Source organism: Sinohyriopsis cumingii, chromosome 14 (assembly GCF_028554795.1).
Source record: "Sinohyriopsis cumingii isolate HCF-2022 chromosome 14, ASM2855479v2, whole genome shotgun sequence".
NCBI lineage: Eukaryota > Metazoa > Mollusca > Bivalvia > Unionida > Unionidae > Sinohyriopsis > Sinohyriopsis cumingii.
In genome coordinates this window covers 35,952,607-35,980,125 of record NC_142974.1, presented here as the reverse complement: position 1 = coordinate 35,980,125, position 27,519 = coordinate 35,952,607, and the positions used below count along the sequence as shown (strand labels likewise).

Genomic DNA, 27,519 nt, shown 5'->3' with positions numbered 1-27,519 from the left:
CTACATAATCCTACCTGGGTAGGCTTGACATCATATGGTGATAATACTGGAAACTGATGTAATATCTACTACACAATACTACCTGAGTAAGCCTGACATCATATGGTGATAATACTGGAAACTGATGTAATATCTACTACACAATTCTACCTGGGTAAGCCTGACATCATATGGTGATAATACTGGAAACTGATGCAATATCTACTACATAATACTACCTGGGTAAGCCTGACATAATATGGTGATAGTATTGGAAACTGATGCAATATCTACTACACAATACTACCTGGGTAAGCCTGACATAATATGGTGATAATACTGGAAACTGATGCAATATCTACTACACAATACTACCTGGGTAAGCTTGACATCATATGGTGACAATATTGGAAACTGATGCAATATCTACTACACAATACTACCTGGGTAAGATTATTATCATATGGTGATAATATTGAAAACTGATATAATATCTACTACATAATCCTACCTGGGTAAGCCTGACATTATATGGTGATAGTATTGGAAACTGATGCAATATCTACAACATAATACTACCTGGGTAAGCCTGACATGATATGGTGATAATATTGGAAACTGATGTAATATCTATGACATAATACTACATAGGTAAGCCTGACATATGGTGATAATATTGGAAACTGATGCAATATCTACGACATAATACTACCTGGGTAAGCCTGACATATGGTGATAATATTGGAAACTGATGCAATATCTACAACATAATACTACCTGGGTAAGCCTGATGTGATATGGTGATAATATTGGAAACTGATGTAATATCTATGACATAATACTACATAGGTAAGCCTGACATATGGTGATAATATTGGAAACTGATGCAATATCTACTACATAATACTACCTGGGTAAGCCTGACATATGGTGATAATATTGGAAACTGATGTAATATCTATGACATAATACTACATAGGTAAGCCTGACATATGGAGATAATATTGGAAACTGATGCAATATCTACTACATAATACTACCTGGGTAAGCCTGATGTGATATGGTGATAATATTGGAAACTGATGTAATATCTATGACATAACACTACATAGGTAAGCCTGAAATATGGTGATAATATTGGAAACTGATGTAATATCTACATAATATTAATAATAATAATGAGGACTTTGTGTAGCGCCTAATCTTTAGAAGCTCTAACCGCTTTAGAACATTAGACAACACCTATAAGATAAGAAACATAATAATATTATTACAAAAAAAAACAACATGAAATTAGAAAAACATTAAAAAATAAAAAACATGCTGAGAATATTTCAGGTAGGAAACATTATTAGGTCTTTAAGTTTGTTCTTGCAGTCAAAATAAGTGAGTTTTGAGAGCCCTCTTGAATGTGATCACTGTGTCTTTGTGTCTAAGTTCAGTGGGCAATTCATTCCATGTTGCTGGGCCCTGGTATGCAAAAGAACACTGTCCATATGACTTTGTTTTCATAGTGGGAATAATGAGTATACGATCGTCAGAAGAGGAGCATAAGTATCTTGCTGGTGTGTATACATGGGTGAGGTCATACAGGCATGTTGGACTGGAGTCTGATAGTAAAATGTAGCACAGAGAACAAATTTTGTGTTTGATTCTGGAACGAATGGATAGCCAGTGTAGGGTACAGAGCAGCAGGGAGGTGTGCTCTGATCGTGGTATTCTAAGTATGATCTGAGCAACTGTGTTTTGAACTTTCTGAAGTTTCTGGAGTAGATATGGAGATGAACCAAACAAAATTGAGTTACGATAGTCCAGTCTTGAAAGTACTAATGAACACACAAGTGTTTTAGTGGCATCAACTGAAAGATATTTGTGAATTGAGCTGATGCGTCTCAGCTCAAGATATGCAGCCTTGCATATGTTCATGACATGTTGGTATAATGTGAGAGTACTGTCCAGAGTAACACCTAGGTTTCATACTGATTGTGAGAATTTAATGTTGGCATTGCTGATATTTATTGTTTGGGGTAAAGGATGTGAATGAGAAAGTCTTTGTGTTGTGATCAGAATGGCCTCAGTTTTATCATCATTCATCTGCAGCTTGTTACAAGTCATCCATGATTTCACATCAGAAATGCACCTCTCTACACCTTGGATGGTAGCATCAAGTTCAGTTGGGTGGCTAGATGTGTATATTTGGGTGTCATCAGCGTAGAATTGGTGAGACACTGGATGATGATCTATGCCACTTGAGAGCGAATGAGTGTACAGAATGAAGAGAACAGGTCCAAGAACAGACCCCTGTGGAACACCACAACATAGATCAACTGAGCTGGAGTGTATTCCATTTGCAGATACAATTTGTGTCCTGTTGACCAAGTAGGACTTGAACCACAGTAAGGCTGTATCATGAATGCCAAATACGTGCTGGAGATGGTTAACTAATATATCATGGTCTATTGTGTCAAATGCTGCAGACAAATCAAGGAGGGTGAGGACTATAATCATTCCGCTATCCAACGCAGAGAGAATGTCATTAACTACTTTTAGAAGAGTAGTTTCAGTGATAATATTGAAAACTGATGCAATATCTACTACATAATACTACCTGGGTAAGCTGACATGATATGTTGATAATATTGGAAACTGATGCAATATCTATGACATAATATACCTGGGTAAGCCTGACATCATATGGAGATAATATTGGAAACTGATGTAATATCTATGACATAATACTACCTGGGTAAGCCTGACATATGGTGATAATATTGGAAACTGATGCAATATCTACTACTTAATACTACCTGGCTAAGCCTGACATAATATGCTGATAATACAGGAAACTGATGCAATATCTATGACATAATACTAACTGTATTAAATAATACAAGATATGCAGTAAATATTACCTGGATAAATTTGGCATGTATATGGCAATGACATCATTAAATGATACAAGATATGCAGTAAATATTACCTGGGTAAGCTTGGCATGTATATGGCAATAACATCATTAAATGATACAAGATACGCAGTAAATATTACCTGGGTAAGCTTGGCATGTATATGGCAATGACATCATTAAATCATTGACCTTAATACCACTGTTATACTTGAGAGAGAAAGAGAGCAGTGATGCTCAATTTATATATAGAAAACCGTTTATTTAACTTCTTGCAAATATCAGACTACCATCCAATCAAATAATTAATCCAATGGGATGCATCTAATATGCTCCAGATACTAACAGTATACAAATAAATTACATAAGCTAGACCTCTACATTGACATTTGATACTGGCTGTCATAATTGTCTTTCAAGTCTGGCTGGTCTATCAAAGTTTTAATTTCTGAAATACTGAACTCGGACTGGTCTACTAAGCTATAATCTTGTTGAAATACTCAAGTCATGTTGGTCTATTCACTTTTTAGATTTATGAAATTGTCATGTCTGGCTGGTCTAGTAAAATTTAGATTTAAGAAATTCTCAGGTCTGACTGGTCTAGTAAGATTTAAATTTATGAAATTGTCAGGTCTGACTGGTCTAGTAAAATTTAGATTTATGAAATTGTCAGGTCTGACTGGTCTAGTAAAATTTAGATTTATGAAATTGTCATGTCTGACTGGTCTAGTAAGATTTAGATTTATGAAATTGTCATGTCTGACTGGTCTAGTAAAATTTAGATTTATGAAATTCTCATGTCTGACTGGTCTAGTAAGATTTAGATTTATGAAATTGCCATGTCTGACTGGTCTAGTAAAATTTAGATTTATGAAATTCTCATGTCTGACTGGTCTAGTAAAATTTAGATTTATGAAATTCTCATGTCTGACTGGTCTAGTAAAATTTAGATTTATGAAATTGCCATGTCTGACTGGTCTAGTAAAATTTAGATTTATGAAATTCTCATGTCTGACTGGTCTAGTAAAATTTAGATTTATGAAATTCTCAGGTCTGACTGGTCTAGTAAAATTTAGATTTATGAAATTGTCATGTCTGACTGGTCTAGTAAGATTTATTTTTATGAAATTGTCATGTCTGACTGGTCTAGTAAGATTTATTTTTATGAAATTGTCATGTCTGACTGGTCTAGTAAAATTTAGATTCATGAAATTGTCATGTCTGACTGGTCAAGTAAGATTTAGATTTATGAAATTGTCATGTCTGACTGGTCTAGTAAAATTTAGATTTATGAAATTCTCAGGTCTGACTGGTCTAGTAAGATTTAGATTTATGAAATTGTCATGTCTGACTGGTCTAGTAAAATTTATATTTATGAAATTCTCAGGTCTGACTGGTCTAGTAAGATTTAGATTTATGAAATTGTCATGTCTGACTGGTCTAGTAAAATTTATATTTATGAAATTCTCAGGTCTGACTGGTCTAGTAAGATTTAGATTTATGAAAGTCTCAGGTTTGACTGGTCTAGTAAAATTTAGATTTATGAAATTGTCAGGTCTGACTGGTCTAGTAAAATTTAGATTTATGAAATTGTCATGTCTGACTGCTGTAGTAAGATTTAGATTTATTAAATTCTCAGGTCTGACTGGTCTAGTAAAATTTAGATTAATGAAATTGTCATGTCTGCCTGGTCTAGTAAAATTTAGATTTATGAAATTCTCAGGTCTGACTAGTCTAGTAAAATTTAGATTTATGAAATTCTCAGGTCTGACTGGTCTAGGAAGATTTAGATTTATGAAAGTCTCAGGTCTGACTGGTCTAGTAAAATTTAGATTTATGAAATTGTCATGTCTGACAGGTCTAGTAAAATTTAGATTTATGAAATTGTCAGGTCTGACTGGTCTAGTAAGATTTAGATTTATGAAAGTCTCAGGTCTGACTGGTCTAGTAAAATTTAGATTTATGAAATTCACAGGTCTGACTGGTCTAGTAAAATTTAGATTTATGAAATTCTCATGTCTGACTGGTCTAGTAAAATTTAGATTTATGAAATTGTCATGTCTGACTGGTCTAGTAAGATTTAGATTTATGAAATTGTCATGTCTGACTGGTCTAGTAAAATTTAGATTTATGAAACTGTCATGTCTGACTGGTCTAGTAAGATTTATTTTTATGAAATTGTCATGTCTGACTGGTCTAGTAAAATTTAGATTCATGAAATTGTCAGGTCTGACTGGTCTAGTAAAATTTAGATTTATGAAATTGTCATGTCTGACTGGTCTAGTAAGATTTATTTTTATGAAATTGTCATGTCTGACTGGTCTAGTAAAATTTATATTTATGAAATTCTCAGGTCTGACTGGTCTAGTAAGATTTAGATTTATGAAATTCTCAGGTCTGACTGGTCTAGTAAGATTTAGATTTATGAAAGTCTCAGGTTTGACTGGTCTAGTAAAAATTAGATTTATGAAATTGTCAGGTCTGACTGGTCTAGTAAAATTTAGATTTATGAAATTATCATGTCTGACTGCTGTAGTAAGATTTAGATTTATTAAATTCTCAGGTGTGGCTGGTCTAGTAAAATTTAGATTTATGAAATTCTCAGGTCTGACTGGTCTAGTAAAAATTAGATTTATGAAATTGTCATGTCTGCCTGGTCTAGTAAAATTTAGATTTATGAAATTCTCAGGTCTGACTAGTCTAGTAAAAATTAGGTTTATGAAATTCTCAGGTCTGACTGGTCTAGGAAGATTTAGATTTATGAAAGTCTCAGGTCTGACTGGTCTAGTAAAATTTAGATTTATGAAATTGTCATGTCTGACAGGTCTAGTAAAATTTAGATTTATGAAATTGTCAGGTCTGACTGGTCTAGTAAGATTTAGATTTATGAAAGTCTCAGGTCTGACTGGTCTAGTAAAATTTAGATTTATGAAATTCACAGGTCTGACTGGTCTAGTAAAATTTAGATTTATGAAATTCTCAGGTCTGACTGGTCTAGTAAAATTTAGATTTATGAAATTCTCAGGTCTGACTGGTCTAGGAAGATTTAGATTTATGAAATTGTCATGTCTGACTGGTCTAGTAAAATTTAGATTTATGAAACTGTCATGTCTGACTGGTCTAGTAAGATTTATTTTTATGAAATTGTCATGTCTGACTGGTCTAGTAAAATTTAGATTCATGAAATTGTCAGGTCTGACTGGTCTAGTAAAATTTAGATTTATGAAATTCTCAGGTCTGACTGGTCTAGTAAGATTTAGATTTATGAAATTGTCATGTCTGACTGGTCTAGTAAAATTTATATTTATGAAATTCTCAGGTCTGACTGGTCTAGTAAGATTTAGATTTATGAAATTCTCAGGTCTGACTGGTCTAGTAAGATTTAGATTTATGAAAGTCTCAGGTTTGACTGGTCTAGTAAAATTTAGATTTATGAAATTGTCAGGTCTGACTGGTCTAGTAAAATTTAGATTTATGAAATTATCATGTCTGACTGCTGTAGTAAGATTTAGATTTATTAAATTCTCAGGTGTGGCTGGTCTAGTAAAATTTAGATTTATGAAATTCTCAGGTCTGACTGGTCTAGTAAAATTTAGATTTATGAAATTGTCATGTCTGCCTGGTCTAGTAAAATTTAGATTTATGAAATTCTCAGGTCTGACTAGTCTAGTAAAATTTAGATTTATGAAATTCTCAGGTCTGACTGGTCTAGGAAGATTTAGATTTATGAAATTGTCATGTCTGACTGGTCTAGTAAAATTTAGATTTATGAAATTGTCATGTCTGACAGGTCTAGTAAAATTTAGATTTATGAAATTGTCAGGTCTGACTGGTCTAGTAAGATTTAGATTTATGAAAGTCTCAGGTCTGACTGGTCTAGTAAAATTTAGATTTATGAAATTCTCAGGTCTGACTGGTCTAGTAAGATTTAGATTTATGAAATTGTCATGTCTGACTGGTCTAGTAAAATTTATATTTATGAAATTCTCAGGTCTGACTGGTCTAGTAAGATTTAGATTTATGAAATTCTCAGGTCTGACTGGTCTAGTAAGATTTAGATTTATGAAAGTCTCAGGTTTGACTGGTCTAGTAAAATTTAGATTTATGAAATTGTCAGGTCTGACTGGTCTAGTAAAATTTAGATTTATGAAATTATCATGTCTGACTGCTGTAGTAAGATTTAGATTTATTAAATTCTCAGGTGTGGCTGGTCTAGTAAAATTTAGATTTATGAAATTCTCAGGTCTGACTGGTCTAGTAAAATTTAGATTAATGAAATTGTCATGTCTGCCTGGTCTAGTAAAATTTAGATTTATGAAATTCTCAGGTCTGACTAGTCTAGTAAAATTTAGATTTATGAAATTCTCAGGTCTGACTGGTCTAGGAAGATTTAGATTTATGAAATTGTCATGTCTGACTGGTCTAGTAAAATTTAGATTTATGAAATTGTCATGTCTGACAGGTCTAGTAAAATTTAGATTTATGAAATTGTCAGGTCTGACTGGTCTAGTAAGATTTAGATTTATGAAAGTCTCAGGTCTGACTGGTCTAGTAAAATTTAGATTTATGAAATTCACAGGTCTGACTGGTCTAGTAAAATTTAGATTTATGAAATTCTCAGGTCTGACTGGTCTAGGAAGATTTAGATTTATGAAATTGTCATGTCTGACTGGTCTAGTAAAATTTAGATTAATTGTCATGTCTGACTGGTCTAGTAAAATTTAGATTTATGAAATTGTCAGGTCTGACTGGTCTAGTAAGATTTAGATTTATGAAAGTCTCAGGTCTGACTGGTCTAGTAAAATTTAGATTTATGAAATTCTCAGGTCTGACTGGTCTAGTAAAATTTAGATTTATGAAATTCTCATGTCTGACTGGTCTAGTAAAATTCAGATTTATGAAATTGTCATGTCTGACTGGTCTAGTAAGATTTAGATTTATGAAATTGTCTTGTCTGACTGGTCTAGTAAAATTTAGATTTATGAAATTGTCATGTCTGACTGGTCTAGTAAGATTTAGATTTATGAAATTCTCATGTCTGACTATTACGTTTTTAGATTAGAAATTCTCAAATCTGACTGATTTTAGTCATTTGTAAGAAGTTATTAAAATGTAATCATTTATTTATTAATAATATATGCAGTTGAATTCATTTTGACCCAGAGTTTAGTCTGTATAATTAAGTTAAACCTACCTGTTACTGTAAGGCATAGTAACTCCAGCGATACTGTCAAACTTGCACCTGGTCCAAAGTGCAGCCGCCATGATAAGGCAAATAGCAGAGGCAATGATGGCAACTCGTAGACATCCCTGAACCTTCAGCTGCAGCTTTTTGGCTATAAAACCACCAGTAAATTGACCCCCAGCCGCCCCAGGCACCGCCATGAACCCTAGAGGAAATATACAAATACCAAGGCATGAAAAATTACATAGTATGCAGACAGACAGACAAGCAAGAGTTTAGATCTTCAAAGTAAAAATCAGAAAAGCAACATTAAGTGGTGCATTGAATGATTTAAAAAGAAAACCCCCAATTGTGAATCTGCAATTGTGTGTTACCTGTAAGCATGGAGGCCCAGCCCGCAGTAACACCAAACTGGTTCTGGATGTATTTTGGCATGAAAGTGGCGAAGCCTGAGGTAATGAGGCCTTCTGAAGCTCCTGCCAGAGCAATTGGCAAAAATGGTGGGATACGAAGGATTTGCCATAGGGCAATGGGAAGATTCCGAAGAGATCGCGAGTGGCCTGACAGTGATGATACATATGTTCCATCATCACCATGCATCTCAGACACACGTGTCTCACGTACAGCTTTTGCAACTGAAACAGAAAGATATCCAACATACTAGTAATTATGCTTCATGGTGATATCATCTGTTGTCTTTTTTAAACGGATTTTGTTTGAGGTTGCTTTTTAACATTAGTTATAATTCTCATGAGAGCCATATTAAATGACTTTGAATAATTCAGCACTGAATTTTACATTTGAACATTTAATTTGGGACTCATTCTCTTTTTAAATGCAGTTGGCCCAATTTTCAAAGGTTAAATAACTATGACAAAATATCAGGCAGACCGTATCACTTGAAGAATGCTGCTGCAATTGGATGTACAAGTATTGTTTGCAATGCTAGTAACAAAAAACTAATTCAGTTTGGTAATGAAAAAAGAAAATTGGGGAAAAACCAGTAATGACCTTTATATCAGGTCAACATACTAATAATGCTGAAATAAACTATCCTTAAGCTATCTTATTATCTCAGAAAATTATATTCATTTATAGAACAGATAGTAAATAAAAATTATTTTAAAAAGAAGCTTGAAAGCCACTCTACAGTTTCTCCATAATTGTAGATCAAACAAAAACTTCTATGTGCATCACACAAATAAAAGGAATGGAAAATGGGGGCGGGGGGGGGGGGGGGGCGGGGGGCAAGGGCTCCTACCACATTAACAAAAGTAGTAATTTAGGGTCCTGATTTTTTAGCAAGAAAATTCAAACATATTACTATCAGCATCACCTTCTAAAAGCTTTTCACATCAGGATTATAATTCATACTTGTGTAATGATTCCCTCTGGAATTTTAATTCATACGTGTGTAATGATTCCCTCTGGAATTTTAATTCATATGTGTGTAATGGTTCCCTCTGGAATTTTAATTCGTACTTGTGTATTGATTCCCTCTGGAATTTTAAATCATACGTGTGTAATGATTCCCGCTGGAATTTTAATTCATATGTGTGTAATGATTCCCTCTGGAATTTTAATTCGTACTTGTGTAATGATTCCCTCTGGAATTTTAATTCATATGTGTGTATTGATTCCCTCTGGAATTTTAATTCATATGTGTGTAATGATTCCCTATGGAATTTTAATTCATACGTGTGTAATGATTCCCTCTGGAATTTTAATTCATATGTGTGTAATGATTCCCTATGGAATTTTAATTCATACGTGTGTAATGATTCCCTCTGGAATTTTAATTCATACTTGTGTAATGATTCCCTTTGGAATTTTAATTCATACTTCTATAATGATTCCCTCTGGAATTTTAATTCATACTTCTGTAATGATTCCCTCTGGAATTTTAATCCATGCTTTTGTAATAATTCCATCTGGAATATTTATTCGTACTTGTGTAATGATTCCCTCCAGAATTGTTATTTCTAACATTTGAATCTACCCTTTGTCCTCCCTTGTTACTTTGGAAATAAATACAGCCGAGTTATTGCTAAAGATTCAAATGTCTGAATTTCTAGTCATGATTATCCAGCTTGGGCTCTTAACTTATGCTAATTAAAATCAGTAGAAGATTTCTGTCAGTCAATTCTCACTTGGCAATAGCTGCTCAATATCAAGTAAGCCAGATGGGATTTGTGTATGATTCAATCAGTCTAAAATCAACTGTACCCAGCTTTAATATTTATTTTCTATGTTATTTTCTCTCCAGGCACCAATTTAATATTTGTCTTTATACACATTCTGATCAAATATGGAAGAAAAACGAAACTTTATCAATGAGTCATAAAGCATATGTACTTCATTAATAAGAAATAGGCAGAGCTGACACCCACTGCATGACTTCATATGTGCTAACGGACGCCTTGCATGTGATGCCATCGGGTTAAATTACACTTGTGCTACATATGCATTTTTGTTGTAGTAAATTGTGCACATGAGAAAGCTTTCATACAGACTGGCTTTAAATGATATACATGTCAGATGCATCAAAGAAACAGATTAGAAATAAGAGATTAGAAATAAGTACAATTTATTAAAAAAAATTGTTTTTTCTTGTAAAGTCTCTTTGGACTGGTTCCATATTGCTGCTGTTGCACAGTGAGAATTGGGACAAAGACAACAGCTGTATGATAATTTTATTGTTTATAATTTAATATTATCTGAAGGTCTATACCTTATTTGTCAACTAATCTGTGATTGTCATACAGTGAGGCCACTCTCAACAGAAAGGATTAATGGTATGGTTATGGTTGAGATGAACACTTGTATTGAACTTAACTGGCAACTTGACTCCATAAAATGAAATAACTGGTAATTCCTACCCATAACTTGAAATAACTGGCAACTCCACTCCATAAAATGAAATAACTGGTAATTCCTACCAATAACGTGAAATAACTGGCAACTCCACTCCATGAACTGAAATAACTGGTAATTCCAACCCATAACTTGAAATAACTAGGAACTCCACTCCATAAATTGAAATAGGACCAGCTGTCAGTAGGAGAGCTAATGACTTGATAATAAATAAATGCTTGTATTGAACATATTCAGTACATCCACCCAAAAGCACTTAAATTGGGACTGTTATGTGAAAGGTGCTAGGCACTGCAAGGAAACTGACCCACCATGTTCCCACACACCGGGTTGAACTTACTCGACAGCTTTACTCCAAATATGGAGATGTGGATTACTGTTTAGTAGAATTTTAACTACAGAGGAATGCACCTGCTAAACTTACTTGGCAGCTCCACTCCGTACAGGGAAATAGGCACTGCAATCATGAGAAAGGCGCTGGATGCCACAAGAAAACTGACCCACCATGCTCCCACCCACCTGGGGTCCTCAGGAGTTATCGACATACTGCAATAAGAGGTAAGTTCTTGTTAAATATATACAAAATGCCTCCACGAAGTAGAGTGGTGCAGCGAATCTGGCACCCTGTCACCTCCCCCCCAAAAATATTCTATATGAAAAAATGAAATGCTTCCAAGAGTACATTGTCTTTAAAGATAGATGAATAAAATTAAGCCATGAAAACACTGAAGATGCAAAAGATTCCAGATCTTTGCCTGCAGGGCCATAACTAGGTGTTTCATTTGACAAACCCCATTGCAAACCTCTGTACACTCCTACTACCCCACCCCTAAGCTTATATTTATGTATCCTCTACTCTCAGTGTATAGACTTTCATAAAGGTTTGCATTCATTGTATGCATTCTTTTTGTCATGTGGACTAGCTTTAATTTTCTCCTGTGAGCATCTTTTTTTATTTTCGAGCATTTCACAATCATAAATCACTAGTTGATGGTGTTGACAATGAGTTCATTAAAAGCTTTGATTTTATTTACTTCTTATGAAATATAAGTCTTAATCAACCAAGGGTAAAATATTTCTGTCATAAAATTGACTGTCCCAATGAACACAGATAACAAATTCTGGATGCTCCAGCTTAAATGTCCAAATTTAATGGACTTTTCAAAATAGCAAAGTCTGTATCACACCCCTAACCCCACATATAATTTTTACCTGCTGGAATCCACCTTGTCAAAGTCCACATAGACGTTAAGCATTTGGCCACCAATGATGTAACCCAAGGCCGGTCCCAGTGTGGCAAAAGCGTACATCACACCTGAAATAAAATGTACACATAGTTTTCCTTTAAATTGTATTCTTCCTTTCTCTACATAATATGCATGTTATTTTACATCATGTAACAAAAATGTACTTCTTAAAGTTGTGCAATAAAAACGTGGTTGGTAGACTAAAAAAGGAAGGAATTATCGCAAAGTGGCTATCTATCTAAAATTTAACGTTTTTACTGCATATACCCAAAAATGGATTACCACACCCCAACACCAACCCCATCTGACTTACCCCACCCACAAAACCCACCGAGTGATTGTAATAAAAAAAAGCTTTACAGTATATTGCGTGCCCTACTGTAATTGCATATGTAATACCTTCTTTAAAACTATTTCAAAATATCGTTACAAGTTTTGTATAACTGCCCTAACTTATCAGGGCCCTAATGGCTGAAGCCATAGATGAATTCTGCTCTGAGGGCCCAAATGGCAGGAGCCAAGGATCGCATCCCTCTTGCTGATTCACACATAACAAAAACGTTTAGTGAAAATTTCACCTAGTAGTTTAAGAGATGTAATGCACAGACAGAGTGATGGAGGGCAAACAAACAGAATCACAGTATACATGGTGCTTTATAAACAATTGTGATAATAATAAGCATCTAAAGAAAGTGAATGGTTAATCACATACCATTATCTCATGCTCAATCTTGGTCCTAATGACCTCAAATTAATGATACAGGTCTATGCAGAACTAGCTTGACATTTATTCACCATAAAACTACTGGTTAAATTGAATGAAGAAAGAGAAATTCAGAAAATATGATAGAAACAAAAGAAAAATAAACTGTGTTTGACAGCTAACAATTTGATATATATATATATTAAAGTTTTAAACAATGTAATCTTTTCTTAATTTCTGATAGTTAAAGCAAGATAAGAACTAATGTTTTCATTTTGAGCAATACAACTGTCATTCATAAAATAGATAAATGCATAATTATAATCTTCCTTCACTTGAGGTTTGCTTTTCAAACGCAATTCCAACTTTTGCATTTGACGGACTCTTAACATTTGAAATTTTGCAAGTCTTTACACACACACACACACACACGCACACACACACACACACACACACACACATATATATATATATATATATATATATATATATATATATATATATATATATAAAATTTGTTATGCATGGATACCTATATACAACGCCGAGCTTTCCGCGGGGACGCTATCATCAATGTAGCTAACACCGACTGTGTACAGAGTTGTTCCCCCTAGTCCATGTAAAAACTGACCCAATATCAGAACGTAAAGATACGCCTGTAGGGTGATGTCACGATAACAAGACTCCTGTCGGCCTGCAATGGAAGTGATTTAATTTATTTCCTTATTCATTTATATATTCCTATTAATTTTAACATTGTAGAAATGGCGTACAAATCGTTCTAATATGCTTATATTGACATAACGTAACGTGCAAATACATCTCATATCAATGTTTGACAATACTACGAGTCCCCATCAACCAAATTTTACACAAATATATCTTAGAGAAGTGGTTAACATAAAGTTTTATACTGATCCAAATCATTTTAGAGGGACAAACATCGTATAAAGAACAATATAAAGAAATCGAATATAATAAGTAACCGCAATACCGTCTTTGTGGCATCCTATAGTGACGTTTTGTCCCCACTCATAGTGGCCGGTGGTGAAGTGAGGTAATGCCATTATGAAAGACCCCAACCCCATGACAACGGCAAATATCCATAGCCATCGTGCCTTGTTCCGGCCAGACCCGTAGTAACTGATCACAATCCCTAATATGGCGGCGGACAAATCGTACGAACTGGAGATGATCCCCACTTGGGAGCTCGGCAGGTGGAACCGCCGTTCAATTGTGGACGTGTTAACGTTGTTAATCCCATTTACAACAAAGCCTGTGTTATAAAAAACAAGTTTACATTAAGAAAGTAACAAACGCTAAAATAACGTCCGGTAAGGGAGTTCCCAATAATGTGATGCAGTGGCGTAGCTACGATATTTGGGCCCCTATGCAAAGCTTTCCAATGGGCGTTGTCAATGTTATTAGCTTATATAGTTGGGTCCCTATGCAGAGCTTATCGATGGGCACCTACAATGTTATCAGCTTATATATTTGGGACCCTATGCAAAGCTTATCGATGGCACCTGCAATGTCATTAGCATTAGCAATTTAGCGTGTCCAAAATAATGATGTTTAAATGGGCGGTATATTGCCTGTTCCTAGTTTCTTTCCGTAGTGTAAACAATATATATTTTTGGATGGCATCGCGGCCCCCCTCCATATTCGAGGACTCATATGCCTTGCATCCTCTTGAAATATGGAAGCCACGCCCCTGATGTGACCACTGATGTGATTATATTAACCCAGCCCGTCGTCGCATTAAACATGTGTCGTTTCCTACATGATAGTTTTATATTTGCCTAATGCTCTCTATTGAATGGGTCAGTTATGGATCATCCGGGGTTCGATACTTTCAAGTTGTGATTGTAGTTTAACGCAATGTGAAAAATAAAAGATTTGTACCAACTGATTTTATATGGGCTTTCATTAGGAATAAACACTTTTCGGTCAGTTAGGTTAGTCAAGTACTGCTACTTCGAGACAATCAGTGATTCGTATAGGAATCAGGACGTGCATTCATAATTAGCATAGTTAATGATAAGTACAGTAATAAGTACATGCGTTCAACATTACCGTTGTCAGTGGTTAGACATATTTTGGAGACCCCAAGGCGGCATACCCGTATCCAAAATTAATGTAGTCAATGGTTAGATACATTTTGGAAACCACTAGGTGACACCTCTATCCAAAATTGATGAAGTCAATAGTACGATACATTTTGGAGATCACTAGGTGACACACCTCTATCCAAAATGAATGTAGTCAATGGTTAGGTACATTTTGGAGACGCCCCAGGCGGCATACCCCTATCCAAAATTACCGTAGTCAATGACCGAATACATTCTCGGACCCCAGGCGGCAGACCCCTATCCAAAATTAATGTAGTCAATCGTTAGATACATTTTGAAAACCACTAGGTGACACACTTCTATCCAAACTTAATGTAGTCAATCGTTAGATAAATTATGGAGACTCCTAGTCGGCAGACCCCTATCCAAAATTAGTGTAGTCAATCGTTAGATACATTCTGGAGACACCTAGGCAACATACCCCTATCCAAAATTAATGTAGTCAATGCTCAGATACATTTTGGAAACCACTAGGTGACACACTTCTATTCAAATTTAATGCAGTCAATGGTTAGATACATTTTGGAGACCCATAGGCAACATACCCCTATCCAAAATTAATGTAGTCAATGCTCAGATACATTTTGGAAACCACTAGGTGACACACTTCTATTCAAATTTAATGCAGTCAATGGTTAGATACATTTTGGAGACTCCTAGACGGCAGACCCCTATCCAAAATTAATGCAATCAATGCTTAGATACATTTTGGAGACCCCTAGGTGGCATACCCCTATCGAAAATTAATGTAGTCAATGCTTAGATACATTTTGGAGACCCTTAGGCGGCATACCCCTATCCAAAATTAATGTAGTCAAGGCTTAGATACATTTTGGAGACCCTTAGGCGGCATACCCCTATCCAAAATTAATGTAGTCAAGGCTTAGATACATTTTGGAGACCCTTAGGTGGCAGACCCCTATCCAAAATTAATGTAGTCAAGGCTTAGATACATTTTGGAGACCCCTAGGTGGCATACCCCTATCCAAAATTAATGTAGTCAAGGCTTAGATACATTTTGGAGACCCTTAGGCGGCATACCCCTATCCAAAATTAATGTAGTCAATGGTTAGATACATTTCTGAGACCCCTAGGTGACACACCTCTATCCAAACTTAATGTAGTCAATCGTTAGATAAATTATGGAGACTCCTAGACGGCAGACCCCTATCCAAAATTAATGTAGTCAATGCTTAGATACATTTTGGAGACTCCTAGACGGCAGACCCCTATCCAAAATTAATGTAGTCAATGCTTAGATACATTTTGGAGACCCCTAGGTGGCATACCCCTATCCAAAATTAATGTAGTCAATGCTTAAATACATTTTGGAGACCCTTAGGTGGCAGACCCCTATCCAAAATTAATGTAGTCAATGGTTAGATACATTTTTGAGACCCCTAGGTGACACACCTCTATCCAAAACTAATGTAGTCAATTCTTTGATACATTTTGGAGACCCCTAAGTGGCATACCCCTATCTAAAATTAATGTAGTCAATGCTTAGAAGAATTTTGGAAACCCTTAGGCGGCATACCCCTATCCAAAATTAATGTAGTCAATGGTTAGATACATTTTGGAGACCCCTAGGCGACACACCTCTATCCAAAATTAATGTAATCAATGCTTAGATACATTTTGGAGACCCCTAGGCGGCAGACCCCTATCCAAAATTAATATAGTCAATGGTTAGATACATTTTGGAGACCCCTAGGCGGCATGTCCCTATCCAAAATTAATGTAGTCAATGCTTAGATACATTTTGGAGACCCCTAGGGGGCATACCCTTTCCAAAATTAATGTAGTCAATGGTTAGATACATTTGGAGACCCCTAGGCGGCATACCCCTTTCCAAAATACTATCATATTACTACCCTACGGAGCAGTCATACATATGTATGTTCATTTAAGTCAATAGTTGCTGAAGTTGAAGAAATTTAGTTAAACCAGGGACTTAGTAAATTCACATGCGGACATTTAAAGAAGTCTTAAAATGAATGTATCGCTGCATAACTTTTAATGCATCTGATCATCCTAACTAAAATGCAACATGTTCAAACTTCGAACGTGATCAATTGCACTAAAATGAAATTTTCGCAGCTTATCCGCGGATGGCTCTTGTGTTCATCTACAATGCTTGCAACAGTACATATTAGCTTGAGATAGCATATAGAGCATATTAGCTCGACATAGCATATAGGGCATATTAGCTTGACATAGCATATAGGGCATAGAAACCTGGCATAGCATATATAGTATATTAGCCTGACATTGCATATTGTGCATATAAGCATGACAGTGCATAGTGGGCATATTAACCTGACACTGCATATAGGGCATATTAGTTTGATATGGCATTTAGGACATATTAGCTTGAAACAGCGTATAGGGCATATTAGCCCGACATAGCATATAGGGTATATTAACCTGACATAGCATTTAGGGCATATTAACATGGCATAGCATAAAGACATATTAGCTTGACATAGCATATAGCGAATAATAGCTTGACATAGCATATATGGCATATTAGCCTGTCATAGCATATATGGCATATTAGCCTGAAATAGCAGAATGGGCACATTAGCTTGACATAGCATATAGGCCTATTAACCTGGCATAGCATATAGGGCATTTTATCTTGACATAGAAAATAGGGCTTATTAGCTTGACACAGAAGGGATTTCCTTCATAAGATGAAACGTCAAACGAAGAATCATCAATCAAAAAACTAATACGGAACATTCACATACACGGGGCTTTTGGTGAAAGTTTTTTTTTTTGTACATTGACTGTATGTATCTATGTATCTATCTATCTATCCACACAAAAAAAACATAAATTAATGAAAATGATTTTTATTTTACTTTAAATCTGGACAAAAATCCACATGGTACCATTATGATGCGTGTATTTAGTTTTATTTACCCTTATCTGCGTTTGTGTGATTTGGATTTTTAACGTAGCTAAAACAATATTTCAGTCATATTGCTACGATGTCTGCATTGTGGCAGCTTATAAGGATGTCTAGCAATGGGGCATCGTGCCGCAGACATTAAGTACGATGACCCACCCCAGTCACATTATCGTCAGTCCTAACACTAACCTCTTAGTGCTGAACGCCAAGCGAGTCATTTGTAAATACCATTTCTACGAGTCTTTGGTATGTCTCGGACAGCCCTCGAGAAGGACGCTCCAACCACTTAGGCCACCGGAGTGGTCCATTAATCCTTATGAAATATTGTATCAAGTATTTAGTTACAAAGGTGCATATCGTTACAATCTTTTGGTTTAACTTTTAAATTATATATTATGTTCTTCCAGAATATTGTAGATTCTTACATTTGCAAGGCTTTGACGCTATGGATAACCTTGCAAAAAGCCGTATATGGAAATGATAATCAACCGTGGAGCTGCCAATAAAAATCCTTTTATACCCCTTTGTTGATTCCATGTCTGTAAGCGCCCAGCAGGTCATGTCGGTCGAAACTGTAAGTGTTAATGACCAGACCATGGTATATATCACAATAATGAAAATAAAAATTCAAATTATTCCACCCACGTATCTATATAAAAAAATATGTTCATATGAGGCTAGATCTTTCATCGTCTTTAACGTCATCCGGATGGGTACCTTGTTATGTGTTTAGGCACTTACAAAACGTAAAAAGAAAAAAAGTGAAGACAATAAGCTTTGTGAAATTTAACAAATAATTTACTTCCCATGAACAAAAAAGGTAAAAATGAGGAAAAGAACGTACGGTTTTACGAATCAAATCCAAAAATAATCCAAGAATTAAAAACAGAAGTCCTAGTAATAAAAAGTCCTAATGAAACTGAGTTCGAATCCTAATGAAATCCAAAATGGAAGGCAATGACGTATGCTGTTGTCAGCGTCGTACTGTTGTGTCAACAGCTCTTTGTTGAATAAAGATAATAATATTCCAGTGTTTGAATTCTGTGTAAATTTCGATAACTCGATAACTGTCTTTGTCCAAGAATTAATTTAGAGCACACAGTTATCCTGGGGAAAAAATAATCTCTTGGAATCCAAATAATTTGAAGAAAACCAAATAATTAGCCCAAAAACTGGTCACAGAAAAAAAGCTTTTTAACTTCTCAAGTGTTAAGGAAAGTAAAGACTATTCTTTCTCAAAACAACAATAATGAATCTAGCTACGACGCGAACAGATGCCTAGACGTGAATCAAACCACCGGAAAAACCTAAGTGATACACGTTATGTGTCACGTACTCCAAGTATGACCTCGATTTCACTTCATGATTCTTACTCTGAGGAAGAATAAAAACAAATAATGAAAAAAAAGTTGTTTACTTCAACTTTTACTGGTTCTGAATCACGGTCAGGAACTAGGTCAGCTCTAGATACAATTTTTCTATTATTAGTTGTTTACAGAAAACAGTCAGGTCAAACAGAACTGAACTGGATTTCTGGATAATGTCAACTCCAGTAAATAAAGCTACATTACAATAGCATGTAATGGAATTTAAAAAATTTAAACTAACAAACAAGCAATTAAATTAAATCAAATGAAAATTAAATCAAATATATATAACAACTTGAAAGCCCTACTTATTTTCATGATTGATTGTTGATTGATTTCCTTGCCAAACAAGAAATTACGTGTAATGAGTAACCCACAATCAAACAGAGTAATACTAGTTTAAGTGTGACCAAAAGTAGCAATGACAATAGTAAACATATATGAACTTTGAACAGCATAATTAATAAATATTTTTTTAATGAAACAGAAGTGATTTTTTCACAGTTGTTTAAAGTATATTAATTTTCCGGAAATGTTATGTACTACGATGATTACTAATTGCTGAAGGCCCCCACCTCCACTCTACCTCAACCAAAAAAACTCAGAACAAGTAGTAAGATGTTCTATGCCATATCAAAGTTTCATTAATATGTATTACTCGGTCTGAAATTAAAAGATAAAACTGGAGTGATCTGAATACGACACGCATCAAACTTGACGGGTTTTGAATGACTGGATATACGAACCAGACCATAATTTAGTTATGGTTCAAATTTGCTGTTAAGAGTCAGATATTTGTACTGCAGGAGATGAATTAGTTAATCTGATGATTTGTTCGTTATTTTTTATTTGAAAATATCGTTAGAATTAATGATTAATTGTGTTTACATATGGTATTTTGAAATCTGAACATATCTCCCTAATTGGAATCTAGGCCCGTAGACCTTACCTTGAAGCATTGCAAACCCGCTCAGAAAGACCAGTAAACATTTTGGATTGTTCAATCTCTGTAACCATTGTGGCTTACAACTCCCATATCCGCACTCCGTTCCTTGAACTTCCTTCGACACGTCTTTGAACATACCCCCATTTTCAGTTAAACTGGCCGTATGAACATCTGAGACTTTTTCATGACTATCAACCATAATTTCTGTCATATCATCTACATCAGGGCTTTCAGCTGCCAGCGGTACCAGCTCATCGACGTTAGCTGAAACCCCGCGCCTGGACCGGGCTAGGCTTGGCTGTCGTGGAACCTTCTGAAGGAAGAAAAATGTTTGTTTAATTTTATTTCTTTATTAATGTATCAACTGTTTATTCTGAGACATACATTCATGGGGATTGAAAACTCCCTACCAACACCACTAACTGCCAAGATCCCTAAATATCACTGGTGCTCTAATGTTATGAAAATGAAGTTCCTAGTGCACTGTCATCTTCGCTAGCCAATATTACAATAACCCTATCTAGACCTTGCCGTATCAAACAGACATGTATGAGCTTCGGGTCTGTGAATTTCAATGGATGCGACGGCAATCAAAATTAAGTTGTTCAAATTTGAACACTGTTCCTACATGATCAAATCAAAGGGAGTACACTTTTATGGACTGATAAATAAACAATTTTCTACTGCCGGTCCGTGTTTGCACAAATACCTTTCACACAAATACACCTTTAATGGCTTCCCTCTGCAACATATTCATACTGTTGACGTTAAACTTATTAAGTATCCTTTTTATGTCAATTTCCTCCACCGTGTACGGCCGATGTACAATGCACAAAGTTATTGGTTAGTTGGCTTAAAATACGAAAGGAGGCAACACATGAAATCCAATAGATGTCGCTAGGACAAAGCACCGTTGTAGCTGTTCGATCCGCCAAGGTGTATATTGGGTTATCGGAACCTTGGCTAGCGAAGATGAGTGCAATGTAAGATCGTAAGCTTATTTTATTTTTAGGTGGCCAAAGAAGTTAATTTATGGCACAGATTACGTAAACTATACTACCAATATATTTCCTCAATACCGTAAGAATCGTATCTTGTAATTGACAAATTACGCATGAGTGCACTTGTGCATTTGGTTGTAGTTTCGTTTGATATGTTTACGTTTTAGCAACACTAGTTGTGTATTTAGTGCAGAGACAATTGAATTAAAGTGCCTTCCCAACTGCTTACCACAGTATCCACATCGGACTGATCTGAAGGAAGAATTCAAACCCGATTCTTTCGGTAAAGTTTCAGGCATATTAACATCTTCAAACAATAGTAGCCTGTTACAACATGCATTTGGGGACATTAGACATACTCTACAGTACTGGGGCCGTAAGGGGTGTAATTTGGACCCATTCTAAATTCCTGAGGCCACATGGTGTGTAATTTGGACCAATTCTACTTTCCTGAAGTCGTAGAGACTGTAGTTTGGAACGACTCTACAGTCCCCAGGCCCGTAGGGAGTGTAATTTGGACCTAAAATACATTCCGCAGTGGCCTTACTTTGGACACATTCTACATCCCTGAGGTCGTAGAGCGCGCAAGTTGGACCGATCATACAGTCCCCCAGGCAGTAGGGAGTGTAATTTGGACCCATTATACATTCTGTATGGGGTGTAATTCGGACCCGTTCTTGATTCCGTAGTGGATCTCTTTTCATTTCGTTGGGGATGTACTTTATACCCATTTTACATTCCTGAGGATGTAGAAGGTGTAATTTAGACCAAGTATACATTCCTGCGACCGTAGATGGTGTGATTTAGACCCAATCTTCAGGCACTAAGGAACGTAATATGGACCCATTTTACAGGTCATAGGAGTGTAATTTGGTCCCATTCTACAGGCTATATGCGGTTAAATTTGGAACCATTCTACATTCCTGAGGACGTGGGGGGGGGGGGTAATTCTTCTGGGATATTGAAGCAACAACTTTGGATAAATTATACGTACAAAATAAATGTTGTATATGCGTATAAGATTTGCGCCATGGCTTTTGTAAACCACTTGAAAAAATTATATTTAATGTACTTGAATGCAGTTTACACTTTTATAAGATATTTTTATGAAAAAAAAAGCATTCATTTTAACTCAATGATTTATTTGCTTTCCAAATTTTAATACTAAAACTTTGAAAATGAAGGTTAACTTTAGCGTTTCGTTGTTTTCTGTGTTTAACGCCATTTGTCAGCGCAGAACCAACGAACCAAGGTAAGCTACTGGAAAGCTTTAACACATACCCACGTTGGTCACACTTGACACAAACTTGCGTTGTCCGCAACTGACACTCAAATTCACGCTGGCCACACCTGACACTCAAACTCACGTTGCCCACACGTGACACTCAAACTCACGCTGGCCACACCTGACACTCAAACTCATAGAGGTGAGTGATCTGCAAAGGTGAGCCTCTTAGACCGATCGATCACTTCTTAGACGGATCGGGCACTCTGGACCTATAACATGTACTCTGGATGGTAGTAGGGTGCTTTACAACAAAGCATTACTGCAGCTAACACCATCATGCTGGCTAGGAATCACCGTTAGGTCATATTCACGCTATGACTTTGAACTTACCGCTTAACCGACCAATGGGAACGTTATTTGCGTATCAATATGAAACTGGTCAGACTTGGCAGCTCTCTGGAGTTTCCAATCCCCATGTTATTTGTTCATAAAGTCACATTTATAACAGGTTTGACTACATACTCCTGGCTTATACAGTAACCTATCTAAACTTCAGTCTGATTCGAAACAACATTTAGAGTGCCACATTTTATAGTCTAAACTGGGCGTTTTTGTTGCTTTCTTTTAAAGACAGCTTGTTCTACAGCTAATTGTCAGAAACATTCAACTTGCCCTTTGGAGAATTTAAGTTGCCCAACATATAATATCATGATCATATAAGTCAAAAAACAAAACGAGTAAAATAAAATATTTGTTGTTTTCTTAAAACAGTTTTTTATGAATTGATACACGTAGGAGTCTCTATCGAAAGAACATGAGCGTGACTTGAGATCCAGGGATTTCCCCTGTATCGAATGACATCAAGACAAACGTCGTTGCCAACTGAAAGATTTGTACAAGGGAGAACATTACGACTAATTTTTATCTAACCACTTAGTGAACACATATGAAGACACTAATTTCACAACAGTGTCTTTTTTCTTGTTAAATAGGTACCATCACTAGTAAGCCTTTCCAAGCCAAATATGAGTATTCACGCCATGCAGTTCAAAACATAACTCAAACACTTAATACAAAGAATTATTCCCATGTCTAATTACTAAACACACACACCTAATATATGCATCAAGGGAATTGTTGAAAATTCTACTTGTGAGAGTCGAAAAGCTCAGCACACTGATTTAGGTCATGAAGATGGCCAAGCGGTTTCAATGCCCAGCATAATGAATAGGAAGGAGCCTATCCACTTGCTACGGGTGGGACGGTCAGGGTTTTAAGATAATATCATTAAATATTTAGCGACACGTTAACATAGATGTTTATTTGCCGTTTACCAAAGTTTAGTTTAAAAAAAGCATCAACATTTGCAATTTCCTTTTGTCATTAATTACTCATGTACGATTCGTACAGCACCCCACCCCAATCTCCGACAAAGCCGCTCATTGATGTGGTCATAACGTTTTATGTATTGTCCTTTTTTTTATTATCTTGTTCTGGCAAATGCAGGCTTGAGAATGTCAGGTGTTGTGATATTTACAATGTTGTTGATGATATCGCATTTCAATGTAAACTGTTATTTGGTTCGTCGCGTTTGGACTCAATCCCGGGAACACTATTTCAATTGTGATGTACATTGGTAGTTTATCTTATTCAAACAATGTTGTAACTTTGCATTTATCTCAGTGTTTGGTTAGCAAATAGTGGAAGGAGTATTCCAGACTAGGACACCAAACATTAGAAACAGTATTCGAAACTGGGACAACAAACAGTAGAAACTACTCCAGACTGTGACACCAAATAGTAGAAACGTTACTCTAGACTGGGACAACAAACAGTAGAAACAGCAGTCCAGACTGAGACACGAAATAATAAAAACAGTACTACACACTGAGACACGAAACATAAAAACAGTACTACACACTGAGACACGAAACAATAAAAACAGTACTCAATACTGAGACACGAATAATTAAAAACAGTATCACAGTCTATTCCATGAGACGTTTCCGAGTTGTAATATAGAGTAAGTAGATATAGTCTACAGATCTACTTCGGTATCAGTCGACTCTGCATGAAATTTAAGGGGTCCAGATCAGGGAGTAGTATCCCCAGGCCAATGTACGAGTTTGAGATTCTAATCCGTAAGTACGGTATAATGTCACAAACAAGGAAGCTAATTGACCCTACTCAAGGGTGTAAGTAATACGTAATTGGCATAGTCTAAAGTGTATCCATGACGCTTGAGACAATTATATTTCCTTCCTGATACATGGTTGGGAACGGAGACAGGGGTCAACATTCGACTTAACACCATATAAATATGCGTAGGACCTCAACTTATGTCAATGTTTTACACGGAAATGAAACACTAGACCACAGGCAAAGATTCAATTGATAACAAACCTTTTCGCTTGTGTCGGGATCATATTTGGATAATATATCATACAAATTTGTCAAGCTTTCGTTGGTTCATTAATGACCCATTCATGTTCCAATAGTACACAAATTAGGATTATTAGCCATATGAAAATGATTTTCCCAGATGATAAATAATTCAGGTCACGGTTATTTAATTTGCTGACGACCTTTAATTTTGATTATTTATCTTTATTTTAGTTTCAGAACTTCTTATAAAGTTTAAGTGAACTTTTACATGGTATTGATTCGTATGAAGTAGAGCTGTTGTACATGGTTTTAATTCGTATGAAGTACATCTGTTGTATAGGGTTTTCATTCGTATGAAGTAGAGCAGGTGTACAGGGTTTTAGTTCGTATGAAGTAGAGCTGTTGTACAGGGTATTAATTCGTATAAAGTAGACATGTTGTACTGGGCATTAATTCGTATACAGTAGACATGTTGTACTGGGCATTAGTTCGTATACAGTAGACATGTTGTACTGGGCATTAATTCGTATAGAGTAGAGCTGTTGTACAGAGTTTTAATTCGTATAAAGTAGAGCTGATGTACAGCGTATTAATTCGTATAAAGTAGAGCTGTTGTGCAGGGTATTATTTCGTATGAAGTAGACATGTTATACAGGGTATTAATTCGTATAAAGTAGACATGTTGAACAGGATATTAATTCGTATAAAGTAGAGCTGTTGTACAGGGTTTTAATTCCTATAAAGTAGAGCTGCTGTGCAGGGTATTAATTCGTATAAAGTAAAACTGTTGTACAGGGAATTATTTCGTATGAAGTCTACCCGTTGAAAGGTTATTAAATCTTATGAAGTTGAAATAGACGTGTTTTGAGGGTATTAGTGCTTATGAAGTAGATATGTTGTACTGGGTATATAATTCATATCATGTAGACCTGCTGTACAGGGTATTAATTCGTGTGAAGTAGACCTGTTGTACAGGGTAGTAATTCGTATGAACGATACGTGTTGTACAGAGTTTAAATGTCGTATGATGGAGACGTGTTGTACAGGGAATTAATTCATATGACGTATAACTGTTTTACAGGGTATATAATTCGTATGAAGTATAATTTTTGTACAGGGCATTAATTCGTATGAAGTATAACTTTTGTATAGGTATTAATTCGAATGAAGTATAACTTTTGTACAGGGTATTAATTCGAATGAAGTAGACCTGTTAAAGGGGTATTAACTCTTATGAAGTAAACCTGTTTTACACGGTTTTAATTCTTATGACGTAAATTTATTTTACCGGGTATAAAATTCGTATGAAATAGACCTGATGTACTGAATATATAATTCGTATGAAGTAGAAAAATTGTAAAGGGTATAAATTAGTATGAAGTAGAAGTAAATACGTTATAGATGGTATTAATTCGTATTCGGTAGACATGTTGCACTGGATATAATTCGTATGAATATACCCATTGTACTGAATATATAATTCGTATGAAGCAGACAAACTGTACAGGGTATCAATTCTTATTAAGCATTAGTAAATCTATTGTACAGGGAATAAATTCGTTTTCGGTAGATTTGTTGTACTGGATATATAATTCGCATTAAATAGACCTATTGCACTGAATATATAATTCATATGAAGCAGACGAATTGTACAGGGTATTAATCCTATTGAAGTAGATGCAGACATGTACATGGTATATAATTCGTACGAAGTTAACAAATTTTACAGGGTATTAATCCTACTGAAGTAGATGTAGACATGTTGTACATGGTATATAATTCGTACGAAGTTAACAAATTTTACAGGGTATTAATCCTACTGAAGTAGATGTAGACATGTTGTACATGGTATATAATTCGTATGAAGTTAACAAATTTTACAGGGTATTAATCCTACTGAAGTAGATGTAGACATGTTGTACATGGTATATAATTCGTATGAAGTTAACAAATTTTATAGGGTATTAATCCTATTGAAGTAGATGTAGACATGTTGTACATGGTATATAATTGGTACGAAGTTAACAAATTTTACAGGGTATTAATCCTACTGAAGTAGATGTAGACATGTTGTACATGGTATATAATTCGTATGAAGTTAACAAATTTTACAGGGTATTAATCCTACTGAAGTAGATGTAGACATGTTGTACATGGTATATAATTCGTTTGAAGTTAACAAAATTTGCAGGGTATTAATCCTATTGAAGTAGATGTAGACATGTTGTACATGGTATATAGTTAGTATGAAGTAGACAAATTGTACAGGGTATTAATCCTACTGAATTAGTTTTAGACATGTACCTGATATATAATTAGTATGAAGTAGACAAACTGTACCGGCTATTTGTCCTACGTAAGTACCGGTAGATGTAGACATGTTGTACATGGTATATAATTCGTATAAGTTAAAAAATGTTACAGGGTATTAATCCTATTGAAGTAGATGTAGACATGTACATGGTATACAGTTAGTATGAAGTTAACAAATTGTACAGGGTATTTGTCCTATTGAAGTAGATCTAGACATGTTGTACATGGTATATAGTTAGTATGAGTAGACAAATTGTACAGGGTATTTGTCCTATTGAAGTAGATGTAGACATGTTGTACATGGTATATAATTCGTATGAAGTTAACAAATTTTACA

At 35.4% G+C, this 27,519-nt stretch overlaps 1 protein-coding gene across 2 annotated transcripts in view; it reads right to left on the bottom strand.

Moving 5' to 3' along the window:
* Nucleotides 1–20,570, bottom strand: part of LOC149783576 (solute carrier organic anion transporter family member 4A1-like) — a 36,974-nt gene extending 16,404 nt beyond the window's left edge. For both annotated transcript variants that reach the window (XR_016413625.1, XM_089931836.1), the window contains exons 1-7: nucleotides 20,259–20,570; nucleotides 13,888–14,169; nucleotides 13,426–13,587; nucleotides 12,156–12,258; nucleotides 11,368–11,489; nucleotides 8,444–8,704; nucleotides 8,079–8,274 (exon numbers count right to left, since the gene is read on the bottom strand). Coding sequence is in view for 1 of the 2 variants with exons in the window: in XM_089931836.1 (XP_089787962.1) it covers nucleotides 8,079–8,274; nucleotides 8,444–8,704; nucleotides 11,368–11,489; nucleotides 12,156–12,258; nucleotides 13,426–13,587; nucleotides 13,888–14,169; nucleotides 20,259–20,466 (1,334 nt within the window). In the remaining variant the exon portion in view is untranslated. The remainder of the gene's footprint in view (nucleotides 1–8,078; nucleotides 8,275–8,443; nucleotides 8,705–11,367; nucleotides 11,490–12,155; nucleotides 12,259–13,425; nucleotides 13,588–13,887; nucleotides 14,170–20,258) is intronic.
* Between the last annotated feature and the right edge of the window lie 6,949 nt (nucleotides 20,571–27,519).